This window comes from Sparus aurata, chromosome 6 (genome assembly GCF_900880675.1).
Source record: "Sparus aurata chromosome 6, fSpaAur1.1, whole genome shotgun sequence".
Lineage (NCBI taxonomy): Eukaryota > Metazoa > Chordata > Actinopteri > Spariformes > Sparidae > Sparus > Sparus aurata.
Window position 1 is genome coordinate 11,616,126 of NC_044192.1, and position 14,303 is coordinate 11,630,428.

The window sequence follows — 14,303 nt, forward strand, 5'->3', positions numbered from 1 at the left end:
GTATAACATTATGATCTTGACTGTTGAACACTCAAATCTAATCAGTTCATCCAAGTGGACATATGTGCCAAATTTGCAAATTTGTGGAAATTCCCTCCGGACGTTTGAAATATCGCCTTAACAAGCATGGGGCGCCATGAGATCACCGTGACCTTTTACCATTCAAATCTAATCAGGTCATCCTTGAGTCCAAGCGGACACTTATGCCAAATTTGCAAATTGGAAGAAATTCCCTCAAGGCATTCACGAGAAATCCTGTTTACAAGAAACAGGACGAGGAAGGATGAGCCAATCAAATAAACCACATGGCAATGAATGTGGGTCTACTATCACTGTAATCTTGATATTAAAGGAGACATTACGCTCATTTCCAGGTTCATGATTATTTCATTAGTTTGTCAACAGAATATTAATACCAGCTATCATCTTTTAATCTCTGGGGTCCAGAGCTGCGACGATGAATCAATTAACTGATTAGTTGTTAACTAGTAAATAACTGTTTTTGATTAAAAATGATCAGTTCAACGATCAGTTTGAGGCTATTGGCTATTCTCTGATTCCAGATTCTTAAATGTAAATATTTTCTTCTTTCTTTACTCATCTATCACAGTAAACTGAAAATCTTTGGTTTGTAGACAAAACAAGGCATTTGAGGACGTCACTGACACGGTCTGACATTTTGAAGACCAAACAACGGATCGATTGATAAGCAGAATCCCCGGCAGATTATCCGACAATGAAAATATTCATCAGATGCAGCCCTGGTGGAGCCACTACAAGCAAAAATGCCACAAAACTTCAAAGAAAAACACCAAAAAAAACCACCCCTGATAAATACAATAAAATAGTTAATAAGTAAGTCCACAAGATGAATAAAATACACAACATCAACAGCCGCCCAGTATTTTATTCACAGCAGCTTAGAACACTTCCATAGCAACGCATTACCCACAGTCTGGCTCGCTTAGTTGGCACTAAACTGACGACAGAAAAGCTTATTTTACAGTCGCAAGTGACATACACGAAAAACAGCAGTCACAAAACGCCTCAAATAAACAGCGTCTCTCCAGATAATGGTCCAGCAAGGGAGTTTGTAGCGCTGATAAAAGGTGCTACTGCATCAGAAACCAACAGAAGCTGTTGTCGAGACTTGAGGACTCACCAAGACACTTTTGTTTCTGTTTTCAATTTGTCCTACATCTGCATGGAGCCAGTTCCAACTTTTCTTCTTTTTTTTTTTTTTTTAACAATCTCAGTCCAATCTTTTACAGGTCTGCTGAGGCAGTGACTCACACTCACTCACACACGCACACACACACACGCACACAGTTGAAATATTCATGCATGATAGCTTCAAACAGGACCAGACTCTTGACAACCATCCCAAAGTTGCCAGTGTTGCGACTTTCGCAGTTAATGACTGTTTTTGAACAAAGTTCTTGCAGACGGATCGAGCTGCCAAATTATTGCTGGAACTTACGATCATTTCTCATTAATCTGCCGATTATGAATAATAAATTGTCTGCAGGACTTTTTTTTGTCAGAGGCTATTTGCTAAATTGATTGCACAGCCTAAAAAATGTCAAAACGCAGTGAATAAACAGCCATCGCATCAGAGAAAAAAAGTATCCCATCCTAACAGAATCATTAATATTGCAGCCGCTCATCTTGTTGTTGCAGCGCTTGTGGTCCAGCAAAACTGTTCATTTACATTCCCACCACTCAGCTCGACTGATTGTGATGTTGGTTGGCCTGCTGCTTTGTTTGAGATCAGAGCTGCTGTGTCACTGACAAGTGTTACTAGGCATGTGACTAACTTTCAAACCTGACTTTTAAGTGTGTGCCGCTGCCATGCAATGTGAAGACAATTACATCCGTAACACAAACACAAACCAGACAAGTGATTTTGTGGATTTATCAACGCACTTATTTTCCATGCACGAGCGAACTGAGGGCTTAGAAGTCAGACACATCCATCTGTGTTTACAGTCACAAATGCGAAGCCTGAACACAAACACAAGCTGGGACTCGGTATCAAAGAGTGGCAGCATCACATGGCGCTGCAGTTTGTCTATGTTTAGTTGGAAGGCCTTTGCTAAATGTATACTGGAAACTGCATTCCTGCCTTAAAACCTCGGCTTAGCATCGTCTGCAGCCATTATTCTAATCAGACCGAGGGGGGCCCTGCCGTCTCAAGGGGGCACAGCCAGTCTCCAGCATCAGTCTTGGTAGCCAGACGATATCTGTGTAAATCATCGACAGTGACGAGACAAACCGTCTGGATGTGGCTGCTTGAAGTTTGCAAAAAGAAGTGTAACTTGTACACAGCAGCCGGTGGCCAAGAGCAGCAAAGATCCAACTCAGCACTTCAAACACTTTACCTCGGTAAAAAGAGACGGAAAAAAAACCAGATCGACAACCGACTGAAAACCGCTGAAGTGAAAGTCGACAAGGAAGTTGTTAATCCTGCTCTGGCACACCGGAAAGATCACACACATTATTATAAAGATGCAGAGAGCCGTGATCTGTCAACACAACACAAGCATCACAGTCACCGCTATCCTGAGACCAAACCCTCTCACGGTGTGTGTGTGTGTGTGTGTGTGTGCATGTTTCTATTCTTGTGATAGAGAGGAGGGACAAAGGGGAGCAGGAGATAAATATTCTGGTACTTTCTTCTCTCCATCACTTTGTGTCTGTCTGCCTCCACAGCATCAACACAGAGAGGTAAGAATCAATTTAACTGCCAGTTATAACTTTCAGAGTGTGGTGGTTTGATCTGAGAACTGAGTTCTTACTTTTGACTATTTGATCGATAAGATTATCCATTAAATAACTGACAAGAACTTGGAGTCAGAGTCTGACCAAATTCATATTTAGGGCTGCAACTGACAATTAGTATCAATATTGATTTATCTACTGTCTAATACCCCAAGATATGCAATCAAACACCACAGAAGATAAAGACACTCAGCAAATTTCACATTCCAGAACATTTCTTTTTCTAAATTGTTACTTCACTATTGATCAATTCTTATATTGGTTGCTGATCATTTCAATGCTGATTCACTAATTGATTAATCAACTCATCCTTTCAGGTCTAGTAACATTGAAACGGTTTAAATGGAAATAATATCGCTGCAACCATGAAGACTAACTTGTTTGGATTTAATGTAAAAAATTTAACTGCATGTAGTATTGATAAATATTATGATAACAGTGGTACCTTTGTGGATAAAGTAATCAAATGAATGTTTATGGCTAAAACCTGACAAATCAAGGTACTGCTTTGCATTGATGCAATATTTACATCAGTCCTGGTAATTGATTTGCAACATGTCCTGCAATTGTTTCATGCACCCAGAGATTTGTTAAAGGGAGAAATATCACTGTATAGCTACTGGTGATATGATGAGTTGATTCATCAATAACTCAATCAATTTAAAACTAGTCAGGAAATATTCTGATAATCACTTTGTCAATAAAGTAGTTTTTCCAAGCAAACAAAACCCAAACATCTCATAATTCCAGCTTGAATAGCAAAATCGTGTTGCCCCCTCCTGTCTTACGTGGTAGTAAAATCAATATATTAGAGTTAATGTTGTTGTCTGTTAATATCTTACAGACCAAAATGATTGATCAAGAGAATAAACATCAGATTAATCAGCAATAACTATGAGTTGCAGCCCTACAAAATCAAAGTGTTGACAAATGTATACATTCTCACTATACATAAATGTGTATTATCCCATACAATATGTAGAAAACACACATTATTTTCATCAATCTGCCTCTTTATTTTTATCAGTGGGCCGGTTACATGGTAAAATCTGCTTCGGTCAGTGCTGTTCTGAGAAATGGGAACCCTGTCAGCATTTGTGTCTTTATCCAGTGGAGAAGTGGGGGTGAAAGCAGGAAATGTTGTCTTTCTGGAACTTGCGGCTTGCGTGCTTCTCCGTGTCTGTCATCACTTTGCTTTCTGGCAGAGAAGCGTGCTATCAGCACTGAGAGGTGACCGGGTGATTTGGTCCAGCGGACCTTTCTATGAGGACGACATAAAAGTGCCACATAAACAAAACAAAGCAAAACATGAGTCATGTGAGAAGTCACAGACTTTAATGGATTAATGTATAACTCAAAAATCATTGGAAGAGAATAATAAAAGTGCTGGCATAACAATTAACCCTAGATTGCAATCTTTATTAAGATCGATATAACCATGTACTGTATGCTCTATTTTTCCACTCTTGTAACACTATACGGTCGACTGTAGTGGAATGTTTCCATATTGGAGCTAAAAGGGAAACCCTAGTTAAGACCTGTTGGGGCTCTGTACCCAACTGGTCCCCTCGGCTGAGCAGCTCAGAGACAAAAAGGTTTTATTTTTGTCTTCCAGGGGGAGCTGAAATAGCCAAGATGCCTGAGAAAGCGTAAGTGTATTGTGTTTCTGTTATTGTTTCCATTTGCTAATCAGAGTATCAGTTTCATACAGCAAATGGGATTCATCTATAGAAACATACAGCATGGCAGCTATCACAGACAATTCATTCAGATTTTGCTACCTGTTACTGAATGCTTATTCTATATGTCCGTGTCTGTTGTGTCCTCCATATTTTCAACCCACAGACTGGAGGTAAGATGTCACAAGACACAACAAGAAATCAGGACATGGTTACTAAAATGTCACATTAAGTAAAAAACATTATCCTTTTTGCAGAGGAAATCTAAAATCTCAGCATCACGCAAGCTCATGCTGAAGGTGAGTCCTCCGTCTAAACAGAGTGTGTCTTCATTCAGAAAGACAGTAAGTCACACAGTTAGATTTACATTGTGTCTTCTTTCAGAGCTTGATGGTTGCAAAGGCTAAAGAGGAGCTGGAGCAAGAGATGGAAGAAAAAGAGGAGCAGAAGGCAAAGTACCTGGAGGAGAAATCTCCCTCTCTACAGATCAGTGGCATGTCCTTAAGCGAGCTACAGGTATAACTTTACATTTCTGGTTGGGTGTTTATATTTGCAAATTTAATAAAACTCTTCCTTATGCTCGCCGAAATAATGCTGCTAAACATCTCAGGAGGTAAGGTTAAAAGGCCCCACATTTTCTCTCTTTTGTAATGCTCAATGCCTCCAACGTAACCAAAGATCGTTGGTTTGCCTTACCATGCAGGTTTATAAGAAAATAGTAAATGGGACATGAAGACATAACCAAGTGCACTGAGCTTTAATTTTTCGCCCCTCATGTCTCACTGCAGCTCTGACAGTATAAGGCACTTTTTATGCTCTATGCCATGGCGCCCAAGCCTAGTCGTCATGTCACAACTATCCAGTCACTGCCTTCAGCAATGCCTCAAGCACTGGCAAAAAGTGCCTGCTCTGGCCTGCAAGAACTGACCAATCAAAGCTGCCTGGGCTGTTCAGGAAGCGGTTTCCTAAAGAGACAGGCACTGAAACGGAGCATTCAGACATGAGAAAAATGATGTGATTTTTTAACATTAAAGCATGTAACCATTTTGTAGTAGACACCCAAAATAAAACATGAACCTGAACGTTTTTATAACATGGGACCTTTAACATACAATTCCTTTTACTTTCTATACAGACATTATGTCAAGAGCTGCATGCCAAAATAGATGCGGTGGACGAGGAGCGGTACGATATCGAAGCCAAAGTCCTGCACAACAACAGAGAGGTAACTGAAGAAAGACGACATCGAAAAGACAAACTGACACATATCTCAGAGTGGTGACAGCCCACTGATGTAGTCCTACAAGCATCGTGTGTGCAAACACAAACTGTAGCGGTTACTTCCTGGGTCAAATGACTTCCATTCACTTTCTCTCTAATTTCTCCTCAGATCAAAGACCTGAGCATCAAGGTACTGGACCTGCGAGGGAAGTTCAAGAGACCCAACCTGAGAAGGGTGAGGGTCTCTGCTGACGCAATCCTGCGCTCGCTACTGGGCTCCAAACACAAGGTGTCTTTGGACCTGCGAGCTAATCTTAAATCTGTCAAGAAGGAGGACGTAGAAAAGGTGAGTTCAGGAAAAATACGAACGAAATACAGACAAAATGAGGTGATGCTTTTGGCCAGAAGACAATGACATAAACCTGATATTTTCCCGCACAAGCTGTGGCAGAGCTGTTGCCCATGGTGATAATTCATGTTTGCACTTTTGGCTGGTGTCCATTTAAGGGTGACAGTGACTGCCAAGGTGTGGAACGGATTAGTCAACATTGTTTGTCTGCCAAAAAACAAAAAGAAACATCTGGAGCAAGGGTTTAAACGATTGCTTTATCACAAGAGTGACTCTCTGTCTCTGTCTGTGCAGGAGAAGACGGTGGAGGTGAGTGACTGGAGGAAGAATGTGGAAGCCATGTCGGGCATGGAGGGCCGCAAGAAGATGTTTGATGTGGAGAAGGGTGCCAACCAGTAGAGGGTCCATCCATAATTCCATAAACTGTTGAGTACTAAGGAGGGCCACAGACAATTCTTTGGTATTTTATATTCAGTACATTTTCCCTGTAAACACCCACTTTTTCTGTGTGTTTTGTTTTATTTTCACTGAAATAAACACAGCATATGCAGACTCCATTTCTGCGTCTTTCTGGTTGTACTACATTAGTTCTGCCGACTAGGGGCTCTATATCAGAACAAAACAAAATACGTTTTCATGCTGGAGGAACAAAAACCTGGTACTTCCCAACAGGAGGAGAGCACAAGGATTGCGTTTTTAACTTTTGGGATTAATAAATGGATTTATCTTCACTCCTTTTTATAAACATTAATGCAAAAGCAATCTGCAAAGGTGATCTCTACTGTCGACTGCTGACTGGAGCTGGAGGGAAAGGAGAGTGAATAGAAGAGAGAGAACCAAAGTCTCTGGTAAGTGCTGAATTCATTGAGAGTTGACCTGAATTCAGATGCACTGACACACAATACCTCAATATAGCTGTTGCCCGTGAGCATACGGATAAGGTACAGTAAAGTCATCCGTTTGGGCCAAACAAATACTTGCAGAAGTGATGTGAGGGCAAAATTTGCGTTGCTGGTGGTGAACACACCATTAACCAGACAAAATTGCAGATGAAAATCAATAAATGTTCACAGATGAGGTAATCTAGCAGGTGGCAAGCATGCTTGACTCATTTGCAGGTCAACAAGCAGACCTGCAGATGAGTCACACTGAATACATAAGCTAGCACCAGCAGTCACATTACGCAGGCCTACCTGTTGTAGCTTGGTGAAGAATGGCAGTGTTAACTGGCATCTTGTTGGGGGAAAGTTTGTCAGCAGGACAGGACTTTTGGCCTAAAGATGATGACACAGCTCTGATTTAATCCTGCACAAGGTGCAGCTGTAGCAGAGATGTTTCCCATGGTGATAACTTTGGTTCGCACGTCAAGGCTTTGTCTTACGTCCATGTAAAGGGTGCCTGCCAAAGAGTCAACTGATTAATAATTTTTCTTAGCTTGCCAAAATAAAAGAAAACTTCTGGTGCAACATTCAAAATATCATTCATTCAGAAATTTAGATTTATGCATATTGTTTCCATACTGAGCATCTCTCTGTGGTTCTCTCAGTGGCGGTCCTAGCTCGCAACCGCACCTTCTGCACACTGAAGGTAAAAGGCACCGAATTGCCTTTGCATGAATGAAATGTGCTACACAAATAAAATTGTCTCATCTTGCCTAACATGAACTATTTTATCAGTCTGGATGTCTCTACAGTGACACGGCCAACCAGAACTGTCAGTAATCAACAACCTGTGAATGAGACTCAATCAACTATCTTCCAGAATCACTTCTTGATCGTTGTGTGATTATCAATAGCAACAAACAAATCGTGCTTTCTCTGCCATTTGCCACTTCCTCTTCCACATCCTCGACCAGTGGGATCCACTACAGGCACTTACCTTTCTTTGGTCTCTGTGAGACCTGATATCCCACACTGCCACACAGGTCAGAGTTCGTTCCACTCGAAGCTGCTTCTTCATCGGCTTTCTGTGCAGTTCTGAACACTATAGTCATCATGCCAGGGCTCACAGGAACACAGCCGACAAGTCTCACCATTTTACTGAGGGAGAGAAGAAAGCATTTCAATATGACATCACTACTACATGTCTTTACAGAGACATAGAAATACATCAGAGATGTTTTCAGGCCTGAGAACTTTTACTGCTTTATAAACAAGTAATAAGATTTTAAAGTATATGCTTTGTATTCACACAGAAAGCCACTGCAGTGACTTAAAAACACAACAAAGCAGAATCTGTCTGAACTCATCTGAGACAAAACACACAGAAATCGTTCTGTGCAGACTACAACAAAGCTGCATATTGTGTGAAAACTACTCTTGCTGCTCAAAATGACATTACAAAATGACCTGTCTGCTTTGTGATTTTATACATTTGGTTCCCTTTAACCTCCCTCTGTGAGGTTTTTCAATTGGTTACCACAGACTTAAGATATTTACCAATTTTGTTATACGACATAAAATACATCATTAAATGTCCCACAATTTAATCTGAAGCACTTACATATGTTTAACAGTGGCTGCTAACAAGTGGCTAAATGAGACTACAGATGCTGTCACTGACATTTGTAATAATTATTACAAGGACAGCTTTTCTTCTCGTTCCTGTTAAGTGAAACCCACCTATCTCCATATGTAAGATAAATAAAGTATTTAGAAAACCCTCTTTGATTAGCTGGAGAGTGCATGATCAAAACATATGTATGATGTAAATATGATATATTGCTGTATTAAACTAGTCAACAGATCATAAAGGAGTTAATATAAGCTCAACATTAAACATCTACAGCAGTAAAATAACACACACACATTAACACAGCAGCAATAATCATCCAAAAACATCTAATATAATGGTAAAACACTAACTGCAACATCCCTCCTTTTGCTCTTTACACTTTAAGCAGCCATTCTAAGTAGGTGACACCTGCACCATAGTTTTAATACAGCAGTTAACATGTAAAAAATAAGAGTCACCTGAATTTTCCACGTTTTTTTAATTCATTGATAATAACACAGAATATTTGAATGATATGTCGATCCTCTTGGTCTCCTTATATTCAGAGTTTTTCCAGATATTCTGGGCTAACGATGGTGTCATACAGCAAGGTCACACACACACACACACCTCAACAGACTATTTAGCTAACAATCATACCTGTGTATAGAAACGCCGGGAAATAACTCAAAACAGCCCCAAAACACCCGGTTCATGTGTCCTTACTAGTTGTTAAAAGCAGCTGAGCCGCTGGATACAGATTTACCTAACCCCTCTGTGAAACTGCAACAACTTTAAAGTCAGCTGGCTAACCGCGATGATAACAACTTCATCCCTTGACCTCAAACTTTACATTCAACATCAACCAGGTTTCACGCCAACTTTACAGAAATGAGTGACTGGTTTGGGATAGTGCCCTACATTGAATTTAATGGAGTGTAATTTATGTCATATATATGGCAGAAAAAAAACATCAAAATCACAATGGAGGTTTGGTGTACCGAAAGAAACAGCGTTTATCGCTGACTTTATCATGATGTGTTCAGAGTCACATTTAAAGAGACAAACAGACAAAACTAAGGATATGAGTGAGGCTGACGGCCAGGGGGCTGTGGTAACATCAGGCAGAAGCACCCCAGATAAATTCGTCGCAGGCATGAAAATGGGTCAGGGGTGAAAAAGGTGAGAAGCAAACGACCCCTCTCGTGAGGTCTGGGGGAGCATGCTTAAAATTTTGAATATTTCATACTTAAAAAGTATCAATCTGATGCATTTTGAGAGAAAAAAAACATGGTCACATTATGCTATATAAGAAATGAGACTGACAACTTCTCTCATGAAATGCTCAACAGCACAATTCTAATAGCGCAATCTGCCGCAGAATGAAAAAAGCACTTAAAGAGTGTGTTTTGACAAGATGAATATGGGTTTTGAAAAAGTTGCTGTCTCTCTGCTTGGAAGAAAGGTGCTGGCTACACTGTGTGTTGATGCTATGACCTGCACCTTCTTCTTGAGCACTTCTGTTTGACAGTGTGCCTGCAGTGTATGGCTGCCTTTGTTTGCATAGTTAATGTTTTTCTGACAGAGAATGCAACGTGCAAATCCCTGCTTACTGATCTTCCTGAACACACCTGCTAGATGGAATGATAGCTCTTCTACTTTTACTGTGACTTTGCCCTCTAGCTTGAGCCAAGACCATTTCCAGCTGCACTTGATCCCTGCATCCAGTTGTTTGACAACCACAGCATGTTTCTCTCCTAACAGTGTTAAGGTTAACTTCTAGTTTAGCCCAACACTAAAGTTAGCTAGCTAATCAGCCTTGAAAAGCTAGCTAGCATGAAAAGCTAACGTCGTTAGCTTGCGCCAACTTTACCTTCAGCCTCCAGCCAGTCCCCTCACCTCAGCATCATCCACACGTCTTGAAAATTAGTAGTAGAGATTTTAGAAAAGTTGTTTTTAGCAAATTCAAGGCTCCCTTCAGTCGCGCACATGTTCGCAGTTCACTGATAATCTCTGGTATACCTCCATGTCCCATCCATGACCCCCCCAAAAAAATATTTTCTCATGGGATCTAACTTGGGTTAGATGGGTGTAATAATGACTGATCTAGGCCTTCAGGACTGGATTCAAGTCAGTCAGTGTTAAAATACACTCACCTTTCCTGAGCAGGTAATAAACAAATAAACCACATTAAAACAGCACAGTTTACTCGCCTCAGGTCCTCAGACAGGCGATAGGGGATCCGTCAGCGACCATTTCTTATTTATATTTTTGGCGCCAATCCTCTGCCGTACACGCCGAGAACCACCTGCTGTCGCTACTGAGCCTGTGGGCGGGGCTTAATTTACGACAGCACTTGAGTGACTGTTACCTAGCAGCCATAGCTTACTGATTATTGACAACATTATACAAATATAATTATGACCTTGGCCGCCACATTGATCTTAACTGATGATTAAGAAAGTTTTCTTTGACCTTTCCATGATTAATTACGTTTTTTGTTTTTTTCTTCAGGCTAGAGTGACATCATAATATCAGGATTCCCCCTTCAGTCTCCATCACTTTGGATCATCTCATCGTACTGCACATGTGCGGTAATGATTCAGGAATAATTAGCTAAACAAACCGCTAGAAAATGAACTAAGGAGATGCAGGAATACAGAGAAGCAGGAGGATTATGGAAAGTTTGTGCCAAGGCCACCAAAGATTAATAACTTAATATATATTATATAAACATATATATTACCACTCCATAAATAAATGCCATTAGATCCATTAGATGCAAAATAAAAGTAAAAATAAATTCAGACATTAATCATCTTACAAGATAAGCTTTAATTTGCCTCTGTATTTACTTTTAATTTCATTAAGTCAGCTATTCATTTGCTTATTAGGGGATGGGAAATATATAGGTATATATAAACAAACTAAATAAACAAACTCTTTGTTTTCATGACTGAATAAACAGAATAAACAAACTGACCTTAAAGGACAACACAGTTTCATACTGTCTTACTTTGTTAATATGTGGCGGACCCTGCCACCTTTCTAGTTTCAAACAGTGTTCTGGGGACCTTATTTTCCTCTGAGAATTACTTGTTTATTCTGTTGTGGAAAAAAATATATATTTCTGAATTTATACGATTACCTATTTAGTATTCTAAATATTAAAATTATAGGTTGAATTTCTTCACTAAAACTACAAGTGCCCCTTTAAAAAATTTTAAAATGCAAAAAACAAAATTTCCCAGAGCGCGAGGGGAAGTTTTCATAGTGCTTAATTTTGCCTCTTAATGTCCAAATGCTAAAATATTCAAACCACAATTATAGAAAAACGAGCTGATTAACCATTTTTGTTTAATCTATTATATTTGAGTCGAGTTTGGCTAGGACATTGAAAAAATAATAACTATCATTTTTATTATCTCAATAATTCTGAATCTGTTGTGGATCCGAGATCCTGGATAAAGACAAATCCCTCAAGATGGAAGATGAGTAACAAAATACCAAGAGATGCTTAGGGTGTCTCCAGTTTTCTTTTCTGCCACAAGGTGTCAGTATCAGCTGGCAGTCTCTTCACTGAGAAAGAGGGAGACTTTCAACAAATGTAATCATGAATCACATTTTTGTTTGTGAAACTAAACAAACTGCTAATGGAGATGGGTGTATTAATGACAGATCACATCAATACAAACACTTGTTTGAGCTGGAGATCCCTGTCAGGACTTGTGCCATATTTCAGGATTACGAAGCCTTAGTAGTTTTTCTTCAGTTGACTCGGTGCCAGATGGGTGGGGTTTTTTATAACAATACAATCAGGAGGAGAAAGTTTGCTCAATCAAATGAAATTACCATGAACTCAACTCTTTGATTGTGCTGACTTCAAGATAAAGCCATAAAGATTCGGTTCCACACTTTTCAACAGGTGTTTGTAAAGTATCAGGAAGCCGAAACATTCAACAGACATTTGGCTTATTCAGGTGTTTTATTGAGGGATTTAAAATCTCTATTATGAAAGTTGTTGACCTCTCCCGTCTTTGAATGAACTCTCTGTGGAGTTTTTTTTTTTTACATTCATGTTGTTCTGTGAGCTTGCTGATTCAATAATCTATCCTATAACAGCCAGACGATTAGACACTTCACCCTGCAAAAGACCAGATGTGCCAAACCACTGATTGACATAATTTTAAAAAGGAAATGATTATGTTTGAGTTATGAGTTTGTGGCTTTTTCCCTTCTTCCTAACATGGATTGCAAACATGTTAAAACAAAGAAAATTGATCAGTTGACCCTGTGTGGTCAAACACCGCAGGCTTTATAGTGTGATAACACATTCCAGTTCTGTCTTGTATGTAAACGTCCACAGGACAAAACCAAGCTCAAATATTTGAGACAAAAGTGTCATTCAAGTGTCATTCAAAGGCAACACAATGGTTATGACCTCTAAGTTATGCACACAAAGATGTTCTTTTCTGAGTCCTACAAGAGAGAGGAAGCAGTTGGAACATGTTTGTCATCTTTTTCAATACAACACCAGAGTTTTAGCTCATCTCTGTGTTGGTCTTAGAACGTCAGTTCAACTTAAACTGAGTGAAACAGCAACAAAAAAAAAACTGCGTCTTTTTGAGCTATCGTGGTTCAGTGGGTTATGTATGGCCTTTCTGTCTCTGTTTGGTTATGTTTAGGCAACAATAATACTTGCTTGGGTTCAGAAAAATATGGCTGGGTTCTACGTTAAACACTAGTTTGAAAGAACAGCTTCTCCTATTTCTGTAATTTTCGGGTACGAGTAATCCCCGAGATGCTATTAGAAAAACATCATCGGTCAGTTTCAGGTTTCATGCACACAAAATATAAACAAAATGCCTACAAAAACAAGATGATCATCGCTATAAAGTGTTTCCGAAAAAAAAAATCATACATAAATTCTAAATCGTCAAATTTCTGGAGCCTCCCTCTGACATTATATGAAGCCAGTGTCAAACTATTATAATGACATAAAAAAAATATATAAATATAAATGATTCTCCACCACTTTTAATGATGTCACTGTCAATTTAGTAAATCTCCAATCACCTTCAGCTATTTTATCTCAGTATCTATTAAACAAAATCAAGAGTCTAGACATAGATCGTAATTCATGCAGATGGATGAAACCTCCACAACAGATTTCTGAAGAAAATCTGTTTTCCTGAAATAAATGGAAAAGTACTTCAGAGACCTGAAAAACGTGTTACTGACGTGCATTTGACTTCTGATGACTCTATTTATGTGACTTGGCTTTCAATGGCCCCAAATGACATGAGACCCGGCTTGGGACTTGCTTTGACAAGACTTAAGACCTGATTTTAACTGCTGTCAGTTGTTTTGAGACTTACACTGAAGTCTCCCCAGATGACTTCAAAACGTCATTGATCAGTTTGTAAAGTAAAAAGCCGGGGTAGAGTCGGAGGAGGGAGCTACATTCCGACAGCCCCACAAACAGAATCACATTTTGGCTTGTGCTTACCTGAGACATCTGTTGATACATAATTCTGACTGTAGGGTCAAATACAATATGACACTGGGAGTATCAAAGCACTTGGCATGGTCATGAAGGGTGTTGTTGCTCACACGTCAATCCATGTGAGGACTGAGGGCAGACAAAGATGAAAGAAGCTGTGCAAGAGATGGTGCCGGTGAAGGCAGTGAATCTTATTTTTGTCGTTCTCTTGGCAAGCTGCTCTGGGAATAATACTCGCACTGTAATTTGATTGTGTAACACTTTCAGTTCAGGGGAT

At 39.6% G+C, this 14,303-nt stretch overlaps 1 protein-coding gene and 1 long non-coding RNA gene across 2 annotated transcripts; one reads left to right on the top strand and one right to left on the bottom strand.

Moving 5' to 3' along the window:
• The first annotated feature begins 1,538 nt into the window (after window positions 1–1,538).
• Window positions 1,539–6,523, top strand: tnni1b (troponin I type 1b (skeletal, slow)). Its single transcript, XM_030421288.1, has 8 exons — window positions 1,539–2,727; window positions 4,397–4,430; window positions 4,627–4,633; window positions 4,718–4,759; window positions 4,845–4,976; window positions 5,596–5,685; window positions 5,851–6,027; window positions 6,325–6,523. Exons 2-8 carry the CDS (start codon window positions 4,417–4,419, stop codon window positions 6,427–6,429), a joined length of 567 nt encoding a protein of 188 aa, XP_030277148.1. The 5' UTR covers window positions 1,539–2,727; window positions 4,397–4,416; the 3' UTR covers window positions 6,430–6,523.
• Window positions 3,780–10,721, bottom strand: LOC115583991 (uncharacterized). Its single transcript, XR_003984465.1, has 4 exons — window positions 10,680–10,721; window positions 7,909–8,069; window positions 7,224–7,428; window positions 3,780–4,042 (listed from the first exon to the last, which is right to left on the bottom strand). It is a non-coding gene; the product is annotated as an uncharacterized LOC115583991 (long non-coding RNA).
• Window positions 10,722–14,303: the final 3,582 nt, after the last annotated feature.